Source organism: Lissotriton helveticus, chromosome 11 (assembly GCF_964261635.1).
Source record: "Lissotriton helveticus chromosome 11, aLisHel1.1, whole genome shotgun sequence".
Lineage (NCBI taxonomy): Eukaryota > Metazoa > Chordata > Amphibia > Caudata > Salamandridae > Lissotriton > Lissotriton helveticus.
The window spans coordinates 457,941,760-457,966,048 of record NC_136072.1 but is presented as its reverse complement, the minus strand read 5'-3'; the positions used below and the strand labels follow the sequence as shown (position 1 = coordinate 457,966,048).

Below are 24,289 nucleotides of genomic sequence, written 5' to 3'. Positions count from 1 at the left end.
TCCCTTCATGGCTCACCTTGCCGTGGAAGATGGATACATGAGACCTGAAAAGCCTTCGGGATATCTATATTCGGAAGACCGAATAACCGATCGGGACCCCACCACAGTGGACTGCACTGTGAGCGCCTGGCGTAGGATAGCGGACCGCATGGACATTGCCTTCCTATATTCCCCACGCATGAGCCTAGCCCACGATCCTAGGTTAAGTGTCTCCCGTGAAGAAATAGGCCGCAAAATGCTCACCAAACTAGCGTTTCATACATGGGGGGATCTATACATACGGGGACAATTTCGCACCGCGGCTCAATTCTTTGGGGAACACGCGCCCTCAGTCATGGACACATTCCTTTACACGAGGTTGCGACAAAATATTAAAGCAGTCACCCCCAGCTTCCCAGACGAGCCGGAAGTCATGGCTCCCCTACACGCTCTTCTCCACGCTGACACACCGAAGCATGTAGTTTCCATGCTATATAAACATGCATGTGCAGCCACCACACCCCCATCCCTCAGAGCGAGACACGACTGGGACAAAGATCTGGATGCCCCACTCTCTGACGAACAATGGTAGGAAAGCTGCTCACATACAAACTCAGTGACAGGTAATGCTCGCCTCAGGCTGGTTCATTTTTAATTTCTGCATCGTCTCTACTACACCCCCGCCAGGCTGTGCCGTTTTGGGCTACGGGATAATGACAGATGCCTCAGATGTCACAGGACAGGTGCGGACTTCATTCACTTAGCTTGGTCATGCCCAGCTGTTGCTGCATACTGGGTGGAGATCTTTGAAGCCATGTCTGAAATGATAGGGATTGCAGTTCAACCCTGTCCCAAAATCGCTCTACTAGGTCACTCTGCTTAAAAAAAAACGGAAATTTTTTGCGCTGGGTTTCCTGCTTGCAAAACGTCACGTGGCCTGCAGATGGGGCCGGGGACGAGCTCCTAAATTCAAACTATGGCTGACCACCATGTCCACTTGGCAGGACCAGCTACACAACTATGCTGACCTATTACCTCACAAATCACGTCCCAGGGATCTCTGGGGCCCGCTTACCACCTATCTACTTCGGGACCAAGACGACGATGAGTCTGTGCCGGACCGTCAGGGTGATGCGGGCCAGGCTGCGCTGCCCCTTGTGCCGAATGGTGCGTCTACTCCATGCCCGACTGATGCTACTTGATTTCCCTCCCCACTCTAGAACCATACTCCCCCCCCCCCTCCATGTACAATACATGACACGCGGTACCGAGCCGAGGGGATGCCTGGGTCGGGAGCCCAGACGTAACATAACATTTGAATGCGTAACATTCCATCTCCACTGAACTACCAAGTTACGCGCGAGCCACTCTCCCGGCCCTTGCGGAGGACACACCCCACTGGTGGTAAACCACATGATACATGGCATTCAGTCGCGTTGCGATCTCTCTAGGTCACAGACGAAAACACTGATTACACCTATCCCCCCCCCCTCACAACACAAATGTTGGTCATCCAGCGGCAGAGCACACTCACTCCAACTCCAACCTGCTCCCGGTCCGGGACAACATTGCATCCTCGCTCTGCGCTAAAAGGCCCTCCGTGCCACATACTACGTATGGTGGATGCACTGTGGGTAGGATTGACCACATTGGTTTCATAGTTCAGTATGAACTGTTTTAGGGAACAAAAAGAAGAAAATGCAACCTTAAATGTTCAATGTTTGAAAAAGATTCAGGAGTATATTTGCGAAATAACACCTCCTTTAACAGCCTCAACCACTTTGTATCGCGGCCGGCCCAGATGGGTTGTAGGCAGCATGCTGTGTTAATTACCTGATCCTCCCCAGACTGTTACTGTTGGATATTACACCACCTGTTGTTGCTGCCGGCCTGCTTTCACAGGTTGTGGGCGTAAAAGCTGTGTATTCTTTACTTGCCTCTAATAAAGGTCTTTAAAAAAAAAAAGAGATGTAAGAAAGAGAAGTAAAGAGGTTTAAGAGCAGAAAAGAGAAGTGATCCAGAACATAATTGAGATGTTTCAGGTGGGAGGAAAGGCTTTCTCAGGCAAAAAAGAAGTCGCCAAAGTAAAATGGGAAGTGTGCTAGTGGAGAGATGATATTATTCAGCAAAGAACGATAGTGTGGAAGGAGAGGGTAACCAGGGGGTGCAGTGCTAGAATTTTCACTTCTTTCCCTGTTGGGTAAAATTCTTGAGAGATTGACCTGCTGGGCTTGATTCACAAAGGTAACTTACACCTTTGAATAATTTACACTTTTGAGTACGTTTACTACTTTTTCACTGTTCACAAAATCCTGATGTAAATTTACCCCAAAGGTGTACACCATGTTTCCTTCAATTTGAAGGGCCTGCATGTTATTTACAATCTGAAATGACTATTCACAAAGGTAACTTACACTTTTGAGTTATTTACATGTGTAACTTACTCTTACACTTTTAAGTAACTTTGCTCTTGGATTTTGTAAACAGCCACACGTAGGGAAACCATATTTTGAAGGCAGGGAAGGTTTGCAGGGTGGTCGACCTCAGAGAAGTCTTTAGGAAGCCATTTGTTCTTATCAAAAGTGAAAATGTTCCAAGGCTGGTGACACCTTCCAAATGATGGAGAGTTAAGGACCATGAAGTGCTTTGCTGTTTCCACATTCTTAATACACAAAAAGGCATTGTTTAAAGAGTGGTGTTATTTAAAGTATTTCAATGGTGTTTGCCACCATGAAAATGTGACATTGTTGCTCCAGTGAAAGCCCCACCACAGACATTTCCCTTAAGAATGTAATCATAGCAAAATACCACTACTGCAGCCTTTCAGCTGCCAGGCTTCTCCTCCATCAAACTCTAAATGAGGCTCCTAGATTGGTTTACCCTTCCCTCCTGCTCCTCCCCTGCTAACTGCACTTGATCATCTTCCTCTTGGTAAATCAGCCTTTCTTAAGCAGGGCTCTGTCATGTTGGTGTACCGGTATGAATTGGAGAATGCATGGGCTTCTCTTGAGAATTTGCCATGTCTGGTAAAGGTGGAGGAGAATTTTGTAGACGTCCATTGTTGTCCTCATCACTTGTCCATCTGCTGTAGAAGACTAAAGTAAAATCCATTTACCTGAGTCACTCTGGTTGCACCCTTTAAGAGAAATAAACTGCAGATATTTATCTGTAACTGAGAAGAATATGGGTACATTTACTAATCTTTCACACAAAACAGGACAGCAAGCAAAGCTGCTGTGCTGCACTGCGTGAGGAGGAGAGAGCATAAATGCTACATATGTAAAATAATAATAATAAGCCGATTTGTAAAGCGCCTGGTTACACTAGGCTAGTGTGTCCTCGCGCTGCGGTACAAAGCCTGTATCATCCTTGTTGTCAGAGAGAACACCTGTCCAGTACAGGAAGACCCCAACACATCTACTCTGAGGGAAAGAGGTGGGTTTTCAGCTCCTTAAGGAAGGTCAACTCTGATACCTCCGTCCGTAGCCCCCACAGAAGTTTGTTCCATTGTTGTGCCGCTACCAAACGAAAGGAGTGACCTCCCATCCTTTCTCTCCTGATGTTGGGTATACTGACTCGCCCCTTCCTGTAGATCTCAACTGACGTGTAGGGGCGTAAGGAGTTAGAAGGTTGTGGAGGTAGGAGGGCCCTTTCTTCTGTAGAATCCAATAGCTCACACAGAGCGCTTTGAACAGAATTTGTTCCTTAATTGGAAGCCAATGCAAGGTGGCCAGAGCCTTCTTAATAGGGGCTCCCTTGGGCAGCATCATAAGCAGGCGTGCTGCCGCATTCTGTATGCGTTGTAGCCTTTGAATGAATTTGGCATTAGCACCCAGGTAGAGGACATTCCCATAGTCCAGCCTCGATGTCACCAAGGCATGGACCATGGTTTTCCTAGATGTGGTTGGCAGCAGGTCCAAGGTCTTCCTGAGTCCATGCAGGACTCCAAAACAGGTGTCTGCCACCCGTCTTGTGTGATGTTCAAACGAGAGCTTGGTGTCGAGCCAAATCCCTAAATCCCTAAACTGTTCGCTTGGCGTGGGTATGGGGCCCAGTAACGGTGGCCACCTTGCCGATGTCCACACCGAAGGTGTTCTGCCTATGATCAACACCTCTGTTTTGTTTCCGTTCAACTTGAGGCAGTTGCTGGCCATCCATGACCCAATTCCTGGAGACATGAGGAAAAATCACTGGCTGCCTTCTCATCTGGCTGTGTAAGCGATACAACCAGTTGCGTGTCATCAGCATATGACATGATCTTGATACCAAATTTTTCCGAGATCTCAGCCACCGGTGTAACATACAGATTGAATAAGGTTGGACTAAGTTTGGACCCCTGTGGGACCCCCCCGTTCCAACTTTATGTTTTTTGACTGGTGGGGTCCCATTGCTACCTGGAAACTACGATCTTGCGGAAAGGATTCCATCCAGTGTGTGATTAGCCATCGCATCGAATGCGGCACTCAAATCTAAAAGAATCAAGGCCGCAGTCTGTCCCTCATCCGCATATTGTCGGATGGTCTCGGTCGACAGGAGGAGAGCTGATTCGGTAGAGTAAGAAGCTCGAAAGTCTGATTGGGTCGGGTGGAGGAGACTGTGTTTGCTAATATGCGCTGTCATTTGGGTATTTACTTCTTTCTCTGCAATTTTCCCAAAATAGGGCAGTAGCGATATAGGGCGCAGATTATCTAATTGATCCAAGCTGACATTGGGTTTCTTCTTCAGAGGTATAACCACAGCCTCCTTCCATTTCTTTGGGACGCTGCCTGAGCTAAAAGAGAGCTCTAAAAGATGTCTAATGTAGGGCTCTAACGCCTCCATACTCCCTCTTAGCACCTTAGGCGATGCAGGATCTTTGGGTGAACCAGATTTAATATTAGTGGCTATCTTATTTAGGGTGTCCTGATCTGGAACTGTAAACATGTCCAGACATTCTTATCCCATTATTTTACTGGACACGTTCGCAGTCATACTCCCTTCTCGAGCCGAAACTGGGAAGGTGGAGTAAATCTTCTCCACCTTCTCTGCGAAAAAGTCTTCCACTCGATTACAAGACTCCTCTGAGCCCACCAACGGTGCGGCGATATTAGACAAAGATGATTTCTCTTTAAAGACGTTGAATAACTCCTTGTCTGAGTTCTCTGCAGTCTATATTCTCCCCTTATAGTATAGCGCCCACGTCTTTCTAATTAGGGCGTGGTATCCCGTGAGACTGGCTTTATATTCATTCCTGTCAGTAGTCAAGAAGTCTTTCCTCCAGTGTCTTTCGAGGTGCTTGCAAGCGGCCTTCGCCATTCTTAGTTCGGCCCCAAACCAGGGGGCGGATTTCGTTTGTCTCCCTGGCGCCTTAGAGGACCAGGGTGCGTTGCTGTCAAGAGCCTCCGTGATGCGACTATCTAAGGTGCTACATGCAGACTCAACAGCTTGCCCGCCCAGAGGCCCGCCTTTTGTAAGGGCCATGTTTAAAATCTCTGACGAGAAACCCACCCATCTCCTGCGTTTCTCTTTATTCACCATCATTTTCAGTTCCTTCCTTATAGGCATTCTAATGTTAAAAGGAATCAGAAAATGATCAGACCATACGACTGGGAGTGGAGTCTCCACTTCAAGTGCTCCCCAATTTGCAAAAATCGGGTCCAATAAATGGCCCAACTGATGTTTAGGGTGTTCCGATTTTAGTGTCATCTGTAGTGCTGCCAGTTCTAGGCAGATCTCTTGAGCCCCAGTATTAGAAGCATCATCAAAGTGGCGATTCATGTCCCCCATTATCAGCAATTTCTCATACCTGAGTGATGGTTGAGTGAGACATTCAATTAAACTAGGGGCAAACCTAGTGGGGGATCCTGGAGGTCTATAGACCAGGAGCCCTTTAATAATATAATTGTTAAATGCACAGATAGAAAAAAAACAGCTTCACTGCCCATGATATCCATCGATTCAAGGGTGCATTGAATAGTGTGTTTATAAATTATTGCAATCCCACCTCCCCTCCCAGTGGATCTATCTACCCTGGTGATTCCATAGCCATTGGGGAGGGCCTCGAGAATTTCCGGGGCTGAGTCTTCATTTAGCCACGTTTCTGTGAGCAATAGCACATTCACTTGTCCATCTAGCAGGAGGTCGTGGAAATCTACTCTGTGCTTCCTCAGCGATCTACAGTTAATCATGGAGAGGCTCAGTGCCTGGTTTACAATTCCTGAACTTCACCTAGTTGCTAACTGTGAACGAGCAGTGATTGCACACCATCGTATTGTTTCCCACCTTAATAATGTGCAAACAGTGTTCCCCCATCGTAGGACGAAGCGCATATAGCTGGTGGACGCTGTATTGAAATCCGGTGTCAGCACTGGCAGGGGGTCTGGCCCCTGGCCCCGTTCGGTCGCGGACGGGGGCAGACGGGCTTGCCTTCGGCGCACCGGCAGCGCGCCCGCTGCACACATCCGCTGCGTGTCCGAGGGAGCATCTTGTTTAAATCTCTTTCCGTCTCCCGCCACCAGCCCGACAGCCAGCCGGAAGTGGGGGTGGAATTACTGTGTGGGAGGTGTGTCCTGCAGCGTTTCTCCGTGCAAGCGGCACAACAGCCGTGACGGACCGGAAATGCTGAGAGAGGCACAGGACTTGGTAAAACCACAAGAAAACAGTGGTAGTATGTTTATAAAGTAAAATGCTTTCAGAAAACACAGTTCCAATTAAAAGATACAGAGCATATCTGTTCTCTCCTTGTGCAGGCACACTGTGTGCAGCCTAGTTTCAATGCAGACATCCTTGCACCATAGAGCAAGGGTGCCTGCGCCACAGGCAGGATTGTTTTTGTGCAGAAAGGGGCAACTTTCTTCACAAAATAATCCTTAGAGGCATTTTCTGCTTTCTGTGTGTGCTGCAAAATGCTGCACGTGTGGAAAGAGGTAATGATGAGGTGACTATAAGATATTTCTCCTCATTACACCCCACTGGGGAAGGCATCGCATTTTGATGCACTCCCAGGTTTACAAGCTTTATTAAACCTGGTAAATCACGAAAATCCATGGGTGGCTGCAAGGGAACGCCAATGCTCGACCCATGGAACGCCTCCCAGCTTGAAATATAGTATAATGTAGAACAAGCAGCTGCATTGTGTTACATTTGTTTACAAAATAGCCCCTGGCATGGTATTGGAAATATTTTTGAAGCCTTTGCGTTGTCCCTGTGTTGTCTTGCATGATGCAAGGACAAACCAAAGGTTTGATCATTCTGGGTCTATATGTTTTCCTAACCTGTGACTAGGGGGTGCTTTAGACCCAATCCTTTCTGATTCCTTAACCACCATAGAGGGAGTGGGTCTACTGACTCATTTAGGTGATGGGTTAAGGTGTGGGATTTCAGTTGTATGCAAACATCAATCAGAGATGTTCAGTTAGAGCAAACAAAGAATAAAAACCCAGAAAGCATTGTGTTGTTACATGATTGGCCAAGACTGTAAACATACTTTTCCTTGATAACATGGAGTATGGTGATCACCCTAGTGCATAATAAAGATACTCTTGCTTAGGGGTCAGACAGTGGTGGGACTGCAGTTCGTTTATTCTATGCTATTAGATCATACCAGGTAGCAAGAGTCAGTGAAACAGGATAGAAGGAGGATAAATCAGGGAAGAGGAAAAGTTAAACATGAGATGGACCATGGGAGGTTGGAGGCTGGTCAAGTAAAAAAAAGAGGTGAATCACTCAGAATGTAGGGGCGTCAGAGGAGAGAGAGGGTAAAACAATAGAGAGAAAGCAAATATGATAGATGATTATTTGGAAGAAACATACTGGAAGATAGTGCAGAGGGGAAGGTAACCAGGGCAGTTAAGATGTGTAGCACAGGAGAGAGTATTTGAAAAAGGGGAGAGAGGAGAAGTGGTGAGGGCAGATTACCTAGGGAAGAGGGGAGGTAAACCGGGAAAGACAGCAAACAGACGACTGGAGAGGAAAAATGGATAATAGGGAAGAGGAAGTGAAACAATGGAGAGGAGAGGTGATCCAGTGTTGGTGGGATAGGAACTGGGGCAAAGGTTTGGCTTGGATAGAAAATGATAGTAAAAGGATGTAGTTTTTGAGGTAGTTGAATCTTATAGGGAGGATGCTTCCATAAAAATGTAGTTTTGATATTTGATTCTCTGCAGAGAGTTTCAGTGGTATTGTGCAATACCTTTCTTTATGTGCACTTAGCGGCATGTTATTTGGCAAATTAAAAGAGAAAATCTACCAAAAATCACACGTATGCACAAGCAGAGTGTATTTTGTGCACTTTGTCTGTCTTGGAAGTTTTACTACTGCACAGATCTGAATCTCAGACACCAAGTGCAGGTCACCAGGTTTTTAGTGATTGCTCTCTTTGGTAAAGTTCTAGACTCACCTACATTGGATGTACTCAAAAGCTCCTCTCTTCCTTTAGTTGAAGTTTGCTAGTACCCTCTTAAGGTTTTGGCAAAACTAGTAATTTTTGGCACTGAGAAATACATTTTAGGTATATGAGTATTTGTCTATTTGTCCCTGAAAAAAGACCCTTCTGACCCCCACTGTGAAATCTGATAAGTTTCTGACAACTGTTACTGTTTTTCATCCCAACAATGTTCAATCATACATTTGTAAATTATTTTGCAGAAGTTGTATGTTTTGTGCCCTTATGGTAGGACAAGGAGGTCATTACTCAAAATGAAGGTTCAATTTAGTTAACCAAAAATGATTCTACTGTGCCTCTCCCTGTGGCGTAACGGAACATGAGGGGGGCCCCTGCAAAGTAGATGGAGGGGCCCCCCCTCCGGACTCACTCCGGGGCTTTCAGGCTGGGTCACTCACTTGAAGGGGATCCTTGGAGCACGGGGGCCCCCTCACTGCAGAGGCAGCAGGGCCTTGTTACGCCACTCCCACAAGGCTCTCATAAATATGCCCCCGGTCTTTACAAACCAGTTCTGATATGGCAAGGCTGGGGTCTGATTGTTCATCTTAACCTCCACCTCGTTTGCCACCCACTTGCACTCTTAATCCACCCTTTCCTCCATGGTGGAAGAACGTTCTATTGTGGCCTCCAGAAAGGACATCTCCTGGTCCTGGGAGACCTCAGCTTATGGCTGGAGACTTCTGATTGTCCTGGGAGACCTCAGGTTATGGCTGGAGTCTTCTGATTTTCCTGGGAGACCTCAGCTTATGGCTGGAGTCTCCTGATGGCGCAGCTCTTACATGTCCACATGACGTGGACTCTGTGAATTTGCCTTCATTGAACAAGCCATTCATTCCGCTGCTCCCTTACTAGTCCTTCATCTTTGTCACTTGTCACTTATTTGTGTCAGAGACACTCTCCCAAGTGCTTTTTAGATTGCATCTCAGCAGCTCTGAACCTCTCAAAAGAGTCATTTCATTTATTAGAGGGATTGCAACCTCCCAATATTTGTTCAGGTACTCTCTAAAAGTCTCAACAACTTTACAAAGGTCTGTCACTTTCTTTTTAAGATTAAACAAATACGTGAAAACATTCAGACTGTCATAATGCCTACACCCAACCACCTTTCTTTAAGATCTTACCACCTGTGCCTCCTTTGCACCTGTTGATGCAACCAACCTTGATATAGTACCTCCTGTACACCTGTTGATGCAACCAAACTTGATTCTGCCCTTGCAGGCTGTCCCACAGGACCCCCTTCAGTTTCTGCCTGGAGACGCCAAAGGAGCTCTGTTTCTGCTTCTCAAGACACCCTTGTTGGAATTGTTGAGTCTTCCTTTAGAACAAGGCACCTTCCTCACTGCCTGGAAAAATGCTGCCATGAAACCCCTCCTGAAAAAGGTTTGCTGCACCCTTGGAATATTAATAACTTCATTCCAATCTCTCTCACCATTATGGGTCAGGTAATTGAAACACTACCTTTCCAATATCTTCAAACATTCGCAGGAGTAAACAATATTTATACCTTTCTCAACTGGATTTGCAGTTTTGCTGGAAATACTTGAGAGTTCCCAGAAAGCTCTGCAGCCCCCTGCAACGCATGGCCCAGAAGTTAGATCTATCACTGTAGGCAGACGGCGGCACCCAGATCTCAGCCCTGCGGCTAGTGTGAAGCCCTTGGCTGGCTAACTGTCTCCTGTGTGGAACAAGCTGCGCCTGCTTGCCCCTGCCTGCTCCTGTCAGATTGTGACTGCTCCTGTCTGCTCCTGCAAGATCCTGCCTGCCCCACCTGCTCCTGTCAGACCCTGCCTGTGCCGCCTGCTCCTGTCTGCCCGTGCCTGTGCTGCCTCCTCAGGTAAACAACGTTTATGACGAAACTTTTTTCCTGCATGAAATCACAACACGGTTGTTACAAGAACTGCATTGTGATTCCGCATACCATTACTCCGCAAGTCAGAAAAACGACTTTGCGGGGGGGAGGGGGGGTGTTGGGTTTAAAATCCAACACCTTCCCTAGTGTCCGCACAGACTGGGGTTGGAATAGTAAATTATACTATTCCAACATCCAGGCCCCCTCCGCAAGTCGTTGTTCTGACTTACGGAGTAATGGTATGCGGAATCACAATGCAGTCGTTGTAACGACCGTGTTGTGAATCCCTGCGGGGAAAAAGACTGCGGGACGAAGACATATATTTGCCTTCTCCTGCCTGCCTGTCTGCTCCTGTCAGACCCTGCCTGTCCCACCTGCTCCTGTCTGCCCATGCCTGCTCTTCTTGGGCCCTGCCTGCTACTGTCTGCCCCTGCCTGCTCCTGTCTGAACCTGCTTGCCCCTGCCTGCTCCTGTCTGCCCCTGCCTGCTCCTGTCATACCCTGCCTGCTCCTGTCATGCCCTGCCTGCTCCTATTAGGCCCTGCCTGCTCTAGTCTGCCCCTGCCTGCTCCTGTCAGACCCTGTCTGCCCTTGCATCCTCCTGTCAGGTCCTGCCTGCTCCTGTCTGTCCCTGCACGGACCTGCACTAGTTGGACATGTGTGTTGACAGGCCGGCGGAAAAACAATTAACAAGCCTATGCCAACTGGGCCTCCTGGCTCCTACCCTGGAATTTGCAATCATAATAATGGCATGTGCCTTACAGTACTTTGGACTCCAAGCCGGGGACTTGGGCGGGGCCCGGCCTACACTCGAGCCTCCATCAGGATGTTAGAGGCCCCAAATATTAGCAGCTGCCTAATAATTATAGAGAGACGCTGTTAGATTGTGTCAGTGGACTCACTTGAGCCGACAATATGGGTCATTAAGTTTCTGAGAAGTCTTTGAATCAGTGTAGACAAGGCTGAGACAGACTGAATCACAGGTCAGTCACATAGGTCACAGCCAGGCGGCCTCAGGCTGGCTGTATTATTGTTTTTTTTTTTAAAAACACTACAAAGTTGTTTACTCGTGGTTGGAGGCGCATGCAGTCAGCCTGTCACATAGCCCTAGCTGCAGCTGCGCCAGATCACACAAGCCGCATGCACGGTGCCCTCAGCAGCCACTCACTCTCAGAGCTGAGCTGGGGCGGCTCTGCTGAACTTTAGTGACAGGAGCAAATTAATTACTAGCATAATCAGAAACTGCTGTTAGTGAATAAAATCATCAACACTTACTTTTTTGCAGCGAGCAAGAGGAACAGGGCAATTTGGTAACGTCGGTGCGACAAGTCGCAACGTTATGACTGGACTTGGACTGCTAAACTCACCTCCATGACCCTGCGGCCTGTAGGTAGCAACAAATGGAAACTCCAGGGCAATCATGGTTCTGGGTGGCTGGTCATGTTAGCTAAGCTCAGGCCACCAGCTGCACCGTGTACTTCAATGATTCAGATTGCCCGCACCAGTAGCCAAAACTTAACTGCAGCTGCCATAGTGCGCATACTCAGATAACTGAAACTCAAGCTTATTCATTGGCCGGGCAGTCACTGACTTGTGGACGTCACTTGAAATGCTGTGACGCGCGGAAAATTCAATATTGTTACATTTTAGTACCAGCGAGTGTGCAAGAAACTGCCCAACCCCAAAGCCTGCCAGCACCAGCGTGCGCCACTGCCTGCCGCTCCGGATTTCAGCCAGAGCTCTCGGGCCTCAGTACTGGGCTGAGGGGGCCCCCTGCAGCTCGGGGGCCCCCCACAATGCAGGGGGCTGCGGGGCATGTGTTATGCCCCTGGCTTAGAATATGTCCCCATCACGGTGCTGCCCCTGTCAGCATCACAGAGGCAATGCTGTGGCTATGCTGTCCCACATGATTCCCTCCCTTGTTTGATTTTGCGGTCTTTGGTTCTTAATTCACAAAGCTTTACGCTGACCTGTAGGAGGACACATTAAGTAATGTGTGGGGCTGGGTACCGTTTCCCCCTTCGAGTGCAGTTACATAATCAGGAATATCTGTATGGCAACATGGACCTAGACAAACAAACCCCTAGGAGATATGGACACCCAAAACCATTTGACTGCTCTCTAGGCTCTGAGGGAACCCTAGGAAGATTCCATTGGATATGTATGCACAGCCATCTCAATTTCGAAGGTGGCCGATAATATTGTCTTATGAGTGCCCCCAACTATGAAAATGCAGTTGCACTCCTAAGCAAGTATTTTTTTTCCACGTGACTTCTGACCAAGCCCTCTGCACTTGCACTAAAGAGGATGAGGACCAGTTACAGGATCTGTGCTTCTGTGATTCTAATGTTCAGGACTAGACAAAGCATCTACAGCCTCTCCACACACACACCACACTGCTGTAATCTGCAAGAAAGAAGTGGATTTAGATTGCCCTAAGTGGAGAAATACTGACAACAATTGTATTACCCAGACCAGCTGGCAAACATCTCCTAAGAGGACCTCTTCCAGAAAAACGCCGATCTCCTTGATCACAATATTGGCTTCCAGCTCCTCTTTGGTACCCAGAGAAAGTATATAATCCTTCTGAGGAGACATTGAGTGATTTTTCCATGTGTTCTTTATGGTATTTATGGTCGTTTAAGATTAATCTTGGGTTAATGAAGATAGACTCTTATTATCACCCGACTATAAATTTACCATACTCACCTGGGCCCATAATCAATAACTCATAACTTAATCAGGTAACCTTCGCTCTACTACCAGTTATTTTACCTACTAGGTTCTATACCATTGACTTACCAATCCTTTTCGCTGGTACCTGTAAACCTATTGGATCAGGGTGTTAGAATAATAGGAAAATAACATTTGTACTCATATAATTACCACAGACTCTGGAAGGTTTAAACTCATTATCTAAATTTCTTTAATGATCATGATCCAAAGATTAAACACCAAAAGACTCTCTATAATGAAAATCAGAATCAGACTGTAGCTATGTAAAAGATGTATTAAACAGTTCTCAAACATTTAGCAATAGGGAGGGTAAGAAAAGGAAAAGGTATGCAATCAAAATGATTTTGAGCATTTAACAAAGGGAGGGTAAAAGAAGGGAACATATGTAATTGAAGAAAGGAAACAATAAAATGACGAACCCCCACAAATTTATATTTACCTAGAATCGTGTGAAGACCAACCCTGGCCACGGGCTGGACAAAGGACAGAAACCCTAAAAGTTGCAGTCGCCAGTAGGCTTGCAGGTGCAGATGTGAATCAGGACAGGTAAAGCCAATTTGGATCTGGACAGGACCACCAAAAGTTAAGACCGGCACCCGCAGTTCAGTTGCAACGCCTGCGCTACTCCCTCTCTGCAGCTAACAGCCAGAACCCTGATTGGGTTATCGATTTCACCCACAAAGTGCTTCGCCAGCACTACAGCTTCCCGGAACCCCGATTGGGTTATCAAATCTTCTGACAGAGTGCTCCGCAGCCCTCTGCTCTTGATCACCTATTGAGTGCATTGGGTCAGTGACAGGTCAGCTATTCGGACAAGTCGGACAAATTAACTAGCTAAGCCTACCCTAGTGTGAGAAGTTGGCCTGATGTATGATGTCCAGAGTTCTGTGGGCAGCTTGTATCAGTCCAAACAATCCCTTATGATGGTGGTTGTAAAGTCAACCTTATAGACAAGCTATCCTAGGGGTAGCATGGACTAAACAGTCTTAGGCTAAACTCAAGAGGGCATGTGAAGCCAGCTGTTTTACCATATGCAGTCCTGTAATATCAAATGAAAGGACACCACACAAGTTATATATTATAAAAATATATGTATTTATTACTAGAATAATTCTCTGTACTCTTTATGAGTGCAGAGACACAAGCATTTAAACAAAAGCACAATTAAACATTCAAAAGTTGCACGTTTAATGATAGGGCCGGTGGCCACTCAAAGCATATATTAAAAAAAGTGGTATAAGTATCACTTTACGAACAGTGGTAAGGCCTAGGGCCTTGGGAATCAATGGGCCTACACTGGACTAACAGCAGTTAGGACGGGAGTAGCCCGCGGGATTCGGGTGCAGCGCTAAAAGCACACGCAAGCACCAATGCAAAGTAAATGGTGCGTAAAAGTTATCGAGTTACAGTCAGGATAATCTGATGTGCATTGGCACAGCTCCTACCTTTATTCCAAATCAAGGGGCTGGATTACCTGCTAGGTCCCTCCTATGGGTGGGACCCAGGAAGGGGGTGGTTACACCCCTTTCCCTTCGTCCAGTTTCACGCCAGAGCTGGAGCTGGAGTGCCCCAGAACCGGTTTGACTTGATTTTGCATGGGACACCTTGTGTGCCCCAGGCAGTGTCTAGTTTCATTCAGCCCTCCCTGCCCCAATCCACTATCTCCTGTCTGGGGAGGTGTAACACCTCCCTGTGACTGGAAACCCTTTGTCCAGGCCTCCCCTGCCAAGTTTCGGTCAGCAGCAGGAGGTCAGACTTGTGTCTGTGGCAGCAGCGTCCATTTTGTGATGCTGAGGCTCTGGTTAGATTTAACCGCGTTTAAGTAAAGTAACATGTCTTCTCCCTCTAGAAGGGTGGAATGCTACCCCCATCACCAGAACTGGCGAGGGGGTAGTATTCCAAAGTGTATGACACCTTACACGACATGTTTTGATAAAACCAAACCAAAGTTAGCTATAACCACGAGGATTATAATGCACTTAAGAGTATATGGTATGGCAATATCCTGGAACAGCTATAAGGAAATGGTTCCGAAAGCTGCAGACAGGCTCAGCTCATGCTAGAGCACCATCTCACATAAAACCAAGCACTCTGCCTCCAGGATTGTTAAGGCCTGCCATAGGAGTGACTGATAGGCATATATGTGTCCAGATATAGGTTTAGATATAGGTATACTATATCTAAGCAAGGGGTGAGTACACCACCTTGCCCCAGCGGAGTGATCAGCCAGTTGTCTCAGTTTGGATAGCCAGCCAGGGGTGGCAAAAGATATGCTGCAGCCCCTGGTAGGCCTTGGATGCACCTATGCCCTGGGTACCTATAGTACACTGTACAGGGGCTGATAAGGTGACCCAAGCCAACTAGTTATGCACCTAGGGTGCATGGAGTCCATTTTACAGAGAGAGCATACAGCGTTGGACCCTGATTAGCAGGATCCCAGGCCAACTAAGTTGAAAACCACCTAAACACAAGGCAAAAAATCTGGGGTAACCATAGTCAGGTATCCACCTTCCTACACCTAGTTATACTATTTTCCAGGTCAGTGTACCACCCCCCAATGTTGCAAGTGTACGGATACCCAATTTTGATTGGACAAGGAATGAGGAGAGGTCATCACACCATACCAAAATGAAACTTTTCTTGATGATATTAAAGTTAATGTTCCCGCCCATCAATTTATTTTTCTCATGACATCTTTATTCCACCCAGCAGTGTATGTATCAATAATGATTACAATGTAGTCCACATTTTATTTTAGCTTCCTTCACAGGGGTCAGAAGTTGACTTTCCCAGGAAAATCTTCTAGCAAATCATGACTTGGCCGGGTTTCAATGCCAGTGCTTCAGGGTTTGTGTTTCTTCTGCGCAGTCGCAAGTTTCTTTCAATATGGAGTTCAGCGATAGGCGTAAGGCCCAATACGATTTACATGTAAGAATAGAAAAGAAACAGTTTGAGAACACAGAATAAATGAATGCACTGTATACCACTTATCTCTACTCTATTTCCATTACTTTATATTTAACTTTTGTGTTAATATTAAGCAGAACGAACAGCTTAGCAAAAGCAGCTGAGCAAGCTTCATGCATGCGGTTACACAGAGCAGCCATTTTAATTCTAGTGCGCAGAAGCGAAAGTTTCCCCCCAAGTGAAAGATACTTCATGTCACGTGAGTATGACAGACACATGCGCAGTAGGAAATCCCGTGTAACAGCAGCCATTTTAAGTGCAAGTGGATTAACATTAGTAGAAACACATATGCAAGCTTCTTCTAGATACCCAATGTCTTGTGATAGGCAATATTAATATGACGAACATGTTGATTAATGTATTAACGTTATGTCGAGAGGACTGAGTACAAGCAAGTCACGTTATGTGTGAATCCTTGCTCCTTCAATACGGTACAGGGGAATCCCCCATATTCCCCTCCATACCTTTAACGTAAATTATTAACTTTAATACTATTTTTCATTCATCATAAATTTACTGGTATACTTTCTTTTTTAATCATTTTATTTACTAGGTGACATCACCCATACCTCCTTTATGTTTTTTAAACTAATCCCTCTATCTAATCTATATTTTACCCTAACTATTGGACTGTAACGTGTATATCTAATTTAACTGTACACTTTCCAGTTTAATTAATTTAACTTTTTTGTATTTTTCAAGTTTTTCCCACGATATTTTTGTGTCATGAGGTAACTAACCCAAAAGACTGTATGTCTTTCCAGCTGTGCCCCTGCTAACTTCAATTGCACATCTTCATCTTGATAGCCTTTCTCGAGCAGGGTTATGTCTTGGTTGTGTGAAGATAAGAACTGGAGAATTCAGGAGCTTTTCTTGCGAATTTACCACGCCTGTCTTGGTGGAGGAAGAATTGCTTAGACTTCCATTGTTGTCCATGTCCCATGTTGTCCATCGGCCACGGAACACTAAGGTGACCTCCATTTTACCTAAATCGCTTTGGTTGCATCCTTTTAAAGGGAGATGTGCTCCGGACATTTCTCAACATTGAAAGAGTTTATACGTTTTCTTCACCTTTGACATGAGATTATATTAGTCCTGATACCCTTTCGCCCTGATACACCTTGAAGGAAGTCGATCAAGCGATTTCTTTAGGTGATGGATTTGGTGGTGGGAATTCAGGGGGTTGAAAACATCAACTTCTGCAGCATTTCCCTGATTGATTTACCCTGCCTGCTAAGCTGCATACCTACCTATCTGCATTACTGAGATATTTCCTTTTCAGTCAGGGTTGGTTAAAAGCTTCATGCCTGTTTTACAACACACATGCACAGGTCTAGGAAATGTTGACTTGTGAACAAGCGGACTGCTTGGAGTTACACTACTTCAGCAATCCTGAATGTGGGCCCTCGCCCTCATGGCTCTGCAAAGAAATTTTAGCTATGATTACAATTTATCTGATGTTAACGATGCCACAGGCTCTTCCTTGAAAAAACTGTATGCAGCTCCTTGAAGGAGTTACACCTGTTACACACAGTGCTTAGAAATGGTAAATGTGCAGTATACACTCCTACTGGATGAAATTCATATTGCTTGGTATTTCTTTCTCCCCCTTGGAGGACTTATTCAATGAATATGTGTGAATAACAAAAGGTGTACGGAATAATATTCACCTTTTTAAAATATTTTCATAGACATGCCGTGTACTAAATGGTATTTGATTGAAAAAAATTATGAAAATGTAAATAGCTGGTGACTGTTTTAAATTTGTTAATAATTATTATTTGGCTCACATTTCATCTGAGGTCCTAACCCAAACCCACGCCCAGGATTAATCTTTGACTAATTGGCTTCAGTGTTCTTTATAAAGTCATTGCCCAAATAAGACTCTCTGGTAACTCTGAGCAGTGCTGTTGTGCCCAAAACCATGGGATGAAACTGGTGTGGGAGCACACTGCTTCACCTCCCAGCAGAGACGCCCCTGGGCATCATGGTAGATGCAGTTCAGATCGACAAGCGAGTACACTTGGAAAGTCTTGAGTGTTTCACCAGGTGGGTGCAGATTAGTGTTGGCCATCTCTGGGATGCTAGGGCAGTGGGCAGTGGCAGCTCCTCTGCTATGGTGGAGGAGCGTTGCCTCACCTCAAAAACGCCAGGAAAGGGTAAAAAAAAGGACACCTGTTTTATTTCTCCTTTCCTGCTAAGTCTTGGGGGTGGGGCCTGGGGGGGCGGCACTGAGGGGAGTGGTAGTGCACTCCCTTCACTGCGCATGATGGTTTGGCTGGCTGTCTCAGGAAACCCAAATCATCATGCGCAGTGAACCTCTTTCCTACCCCAGTTGCATTGCTGGGGTTGGGGAGAGCAGGCAAATACTTCAGTCTGTCCTGGAACACAATTCCAGGGCGTCCATGACAATCCTTAAGCTGCTCTCATGTGAGGGCAGATTTCAGGATTGGGTGCGGGCATTCTGGGAGCCTGTGCCAGAAGCAGAGGAGCACGATGCCGGCCGTGTCCGCCTGAAGGTTTTTTATAATTATTTTTTACTCTGCCCCCTCCCTTTGTGACCCCAAAACCTCCAACCCCATCATCCCCCGCCCTCCCGCCTGCCTGTCCCCACCACTCATCCCAAACTCGACCTCTAATGGTTGTGGGCACTCTCCAGTAACCACTGTTTGCCTCTGGACGTGGACTCAGAAAAATGCTTAACAACACTGCTAAGGTAATAAAAGTACTTCATTTAGAAAAAAACAGGGAGAAAGGAGCACCAAGAGGACATACTGCTACAGAACATATATAATCAAGCCCTAAAGTAGAGCCCCTTTGCCAGCACTTGTGCAACAAGGACAAAAATACTAGCGACAAATGCACATGCTCTGTGGTATGGGTAAATGTCAAGTCAAGTCAAGTCAAATGATCTTTATTCGGATTGTCAATACATCCATAAAAGTACATAAAAATGCATTAAGAACAGTTTAAAACATATATAAATAAACAGATTTATCAAGATAGCATTTAAGCAGCATATATCATAAAGTGCGGTAAGCATAGTATAAAGTGCAAAGAAGATAATAAAGGGAGAAACATTATACTACTAGCAACATACACATAAAATTCAAGTTATGTACTCCCAAAAAATGATCCTTTACAACAGAATACATATACAACTAAATCAACGGGCAATTAAAATAAATAATTAGGTGCAAGAAGTGCAACAATACCATAGTGCTATTAGCAATTATCCAAACTCCATGCATGACCTCGATTTGACACATCTTTTTATAAAGCAGTTTACAGTGTATATAACTTCATCAGTATGTAGCATTTGGAGAAATTTTAAAGCAAGATTAAAATCTCTGAGGTTATATTTACAAAGGGTCGGCCTTAAGTATTGACAGGTATATAATTTATAGAAGCCGCAGAAGAAGAAATAGTGCAATAGACTTTGTTTCCCGCCCTGAGAACAGGGGCAGTCCAATTCTTCCAGTTTTTTGTTGTAGCCAAGGGGGAAGCTGAGCAAATTTACTATGCTTCCATCCCGAAACCTGAACAAAAGGCTTTTGTTCCTTTCCTATGGGTATTGACAAGTATCTATAAAAATTTTCCAAATTAATCAAATTATCACAACTTAGGTCAATAATGAGCTGATATCTAATGACACCAGGTTTAATAGACTCAGACCTCAAGCGATCCTCTTTGTATAGGTCAAGTAAAGCCCGTTTAATACTGTGCTTATGGGCGGGGACAATAGAGTTCGGGGAACTAAACAGAGAACCCTGACCCACGCTCTGCAGGCTATCCTTGACTGCATTAAACCAAGGTATGTGATGAAAACTATCACTTAACAAACAGTCAGATATTATACTGCGCGTTAAGGACGCTGCTGGATTTAACCATACCTTGATCCAAAAGAGAGCAGGCCTAGACCTAATGAAGTCATCAATATAGGACAATCTCAGTTCGTTATGACAGATAAGTGTAGAGGCGCAAGGGACTCCTCCCAGCACCCTCCTACAGAATCTATTTTCCTCTGACTGAAGACCCGTGCTTTTGCAGTATCCCCACACTTCAGCTCCATATGTCCCAGTTGGTCGACATTGGGTGCGGTATATATTAAGTAGGGGTGTTACCACATCTGCCAGTTTTGGTTGTCGGAGGGATAAGATTGATTTAATTGACTTGCCAATTTTATTTCTCGCATAAGCGGCATGCGGCTGCCAAGAGCCAGAGTTGGAAAAAAGTAACCCTAAATAGGGAAAAGTGCTAGTGCATTTTAAAATATTGTTGCCGGATTTAATTGAGGTAATATTGTACTTTTTAGGTCCGCAGTTCATGATAAAGGATTTTTTAAAATTGGTATTTAAACCAAGATCAGACATAAACGCAACAAACCCCGAAATTAAGATGCGTAGAGCATTCGGGGTTCGCCCCATTAGTACTGCGTCATCCGCATAAAGTAGAGTAGTAATGGGGACGCCATTTATAATTGGAACGTCCTTAGTAATTTTATTTAAACTGCTGCTCAGCCCATTGATATATAAAATAAAAAGCAGGGGGGCGAGTACGCAGCCCTGTCTAACTCCTCTGCTAATAAGAACATCATTGGACAGATCGCCATCATTATTTATCCGTACTCTTGCTTTTAAGTCCCTATGTAACTCAGACAAAAAATACACCAGAGAGTCATCCAAACCATAATCAAGCAAAAGAGACCACAACCTAGAACGATTAACAAAATCGAATGCGGAACTCAGATCCATGAAACCTAAATAAAGGGGGGATTTTTTAACAATAATGTATTTAGCCATAATCAGGTTTAAATTTAGACACTGTTCAACTGTGCCTACGTGGCTTCTAAATCCCAGTTGACTACAATGAAGAACATTGTTGTCCTCAGCCCAGTTCCTTATCCGTTTAAAGATTACCCTACCAAGGACCTTTAACGTATTGTCGATCAGTGAGATCGGACGGTAGCAGGCAGGATCCGACCTGTCACCTTTTTTGAAGATTGGTACGATAACACTGTTCGACCAGGATTCAGGAATTGAGTTTTCACACAGGTTATTAAATAGGTTGCATAGGAGAGGGGCCCAGAAATTAATTTCTGATTTAATCTGATCGATAGAGAGACCATCGGGGCCAGGTGCTTTGTTACTTGCACTATCAATTATAGCTTCCTCGACCTCTATTAATGAAAAGGTCAAAGGTTCAGCGCTATTGGATAGGGGGGCAATAACTAGAGAGGTGGCTGATATGGCATAAATTTGAGAAAAGTGCTCAACCCAAGCCTCACCGGTTATGTTGCAGTTAATTGGGTTGAGACTAGAGCCAAAGGATCTTAGGGACTTCACTTCTCTCCAGAAGCCGGCTGTATCCTTTAGCATGGCAGTGCGTGTGAGAGATTCCCAATGGTTAATTACCAGAGCCTCAGATCTGGTGTGTAGGGCAATTTTATATTTTGATCTTAAATCTCGTACCAATGGCACATCCCTAGGGTTAGTTTTTAGGGCAGCCCTCAATTCCCTATTGGCCTTGGAGCAGGCAGAGTCAAACCAGCGTGGACCTTGAGCTATATTCTGCCTAGCTGGTTTAGAAGATTCTTTTTTAATGGCTCTGCATACATTGCCAAAGGCCTCAACCACAACAACACAGGGGCTCGAGTATGATAAGCAAGTCTCTACTACCACAAGATGTTTTCTAATTACTGGGTAAATGTATTCTACTTACGTGTCTGTCATTTCTCTGCAGGGTCCATCTGTTTTGCCAACATGGGCGTGGCCATTTTGGAGCCCACCCTGCCCATCTGGATGCTACAGACCATGTGCACTTCAGACTGGGAGCTTGGTGAGTGCTGCTTCTTAGTGCTGATTCCTAAGTGATAGCAAGAGTGTCTCCACGAGACAGTTTGTCCACAGAGATAAAGGTAAGATAAAATAAACAAGCAGCGGCAAAGCAAATGGTTTTGCATATGTAAGATCTATTGCCTATGTCAATTTTTTTTAGCCATGTTTGAAAATGCAAAATAGTTATGCCAGAATGACAAATGAACCATCACTTTACGTCTCCCATGCCTGAGGCATGGTTCACATTTCGCACTGTCGGGTCGGATTGGGGCCAAAAATAGCCCTTTTGAGGCACTGTACCATACAGGTGCTTTTCATACCATGATCCATTTTTTTCAGAGAAGAATAGTTGGGTTGGTTATGTCCAGAATGAAGCCTGTAGGTTATATCTATGACCACTGGAATTATGTGATTGTGCGGATGTGGCGTTTTCGTGAACAGGTTTGTCATATTTGCCCCATAATCCATCATCTGCTGCATAATCTGCAGTTTTAACAAAAAAGTGTTGTTCCTAGCTCAAACCGCAGTGACACATGTTGTCATGCAGTGAAAGGACCTTTGCAATACTTTACTACTCACTTATCTGTTGCTTATTTCTATATTGGAGTGACAATACTTTATTTGAGTGATTAATAAAAATCAATACAAAAAGAGAGCAATCCGTATAAAAACATATCTAAAATTAAATAAAATAATGTATATTTAGGAAGCATGTACAACATGGGACCTGCCACCTGTTTGGAAGTCAAGTTATGCAGCGATCAAAGTGTTCATTAGGGCTTGTCGCGCATGGTAGATGAATTTGGCGAAGTTGGCCATGTGTTTCACCGTGTCCAGCAAGTATAGTTGTTGGACTGCCTCTTTTACGGTACGCGTTCCCAGTTGAAGAAGGATGGGCCTTAGATGGATTCTACGGACTAACAACAAGGCAGGGCAACATAATAGAATGTGAGGCAGTGTTTCACGCCTGTAGTGGCAGAGGCGACACTCCGTGATTGCTGGGCTTAGTTTGACAGAAGGATACAGGTATTTTAAGGGGAGCGCATGCAATCTTGCAGCAAGAATCCTGTGTAGGGCTTGCCTGCCCAACGGCTGTGTGAGATGTGGTTTATGGCCGTTTAAAGTGTGGGGGATACTTTGGGTCTCATGGAAGCCTCTAACTGTCAAAGATTCAATCTCCAGTTTTCGTGAGCACGTTCTTACTTGTTTTTTTATGACTGTTTTGATGGTTGTGTATTTGATTGAATTGGGGTCCCAGTTCTCAATCGCTAAATTCAAGAGATCTTTGGCTAAGGCTAGGCCGGCTGACCACGGGTTACCTGGCTTTTTAAATATTTTGTTTATAATGAACTCATCGAGTTCTCTGGTGCCGTGGTGGTTAGGTAGTAGTATTTTGCTAAGCTTGCTAGTTCTTCCAAAGATTGCCGGTTAAGATTGAATTTCAAGCGTATTAGAGTGTTCCTTGTGCAAGATGGTAGGCAAAATACCTTTTTGTAGGCTGCACAGTTGAATTTTTCAAGGTCTTGCCCCAATTTTGCTGGGAACGCCTGTATGGCGTAATTGAGAGAGGGTAGAAATTTTGCACTCAGAACTCGTCGGATTGCCGTAGTGGTTGGACTCTCCAAAGTGGCGTTGAGCTTACAAATGGCGTAAGTGACCATTTTGGATTTCTGCTGGAGCTTTTTTCGGTGGACCTGTGGCCGAACGGTTTCATTGAGCCAAACCCCAAAGTAATTATATGATTGGATACTTGATAGTAGTAATGATCCTAGTCTCCATTTTATTAGCTTCTTTTTTGGATAGCGGCCAAAGATGAGTATCTTTGATCTTGTTGGATTTGCAACCAGTTTGTTTTTGGCGTTGTACACTGCTAATGCTGTTAAGCCTTTTTGAAGGCCAACTTTGGTGTGGTCCAGGAGAACCAGGTCATCCGCGTACTGAATCAATTGGATTCTGACTCCCCCGATCCTGGGAGTCACCAGGTTTGCCCCCTGCAATGCGTTGCCCAGATCTGCTGTATATAAGTTAAAAAGAAGCGGGGCAAGAAGACAGCCCTGCTTTAGTCCGTGGTCGGTGCTGATCTTTTTCGTGACTGATTCACAGGAAAGTTTGACTCTTACCCATGTTTGGGTGTACAGTGATCTGATTGCTTGAAGAAGTTTCGGACAGATGTTCCAGGCAGACAGTTTCTTCCATAGAATATTTCGATCTACACCTTCAAAGGCTGCTGTGTAGTCGAGGCAGCAAGCAAAAAGAGGCTGATCGCCCTGAACCATTGATTGTTGTATTAAGTATGATAGGGCAATAATGTTATCTATGGTGGAGCCTCCCGGGCGGAATCCTGTTTGATAGAAGGGAAGCAAGTTCTCCTTGGTGACCCTGTCTGTTAATTCCATAAGGAGAGAACTTGCGTATGCCTTGCCCTCCACGTCCAATAAGGCAATCATTCGGTAGTTCTTAGGGTCTGTGCTTGGCCCTTTTTTGTAGATTGGATGTATTA

General features: G+C 45.2%; 1 protein-coding gene across 4 annotated transcripts in view; it reads left to right on the top strand.

The window, feature by feature from the left end:
* Window positions 1-24,289, top strand: part of SLC18A1 (solute carrier family 18 member A1) — a 320,481-nt gene that overhangs the window by 223,316 nt on the left and 72,876 nt on the right. For all 4 annotated transcript variants that reach the window (XM_078668076.1, XM_078668075.1, XM_078668077.1 and 1 more), the window contains one exon: window positions 21,695-21,790. In XM_078668076.1, the coding sequence (XP_078524202.1) occupies window positions 21,695-21,790 (96 nt within the window). The remainder of the gene's footprint in view (window positions 1-21,694; window positions 21,791-24,289) is intronic.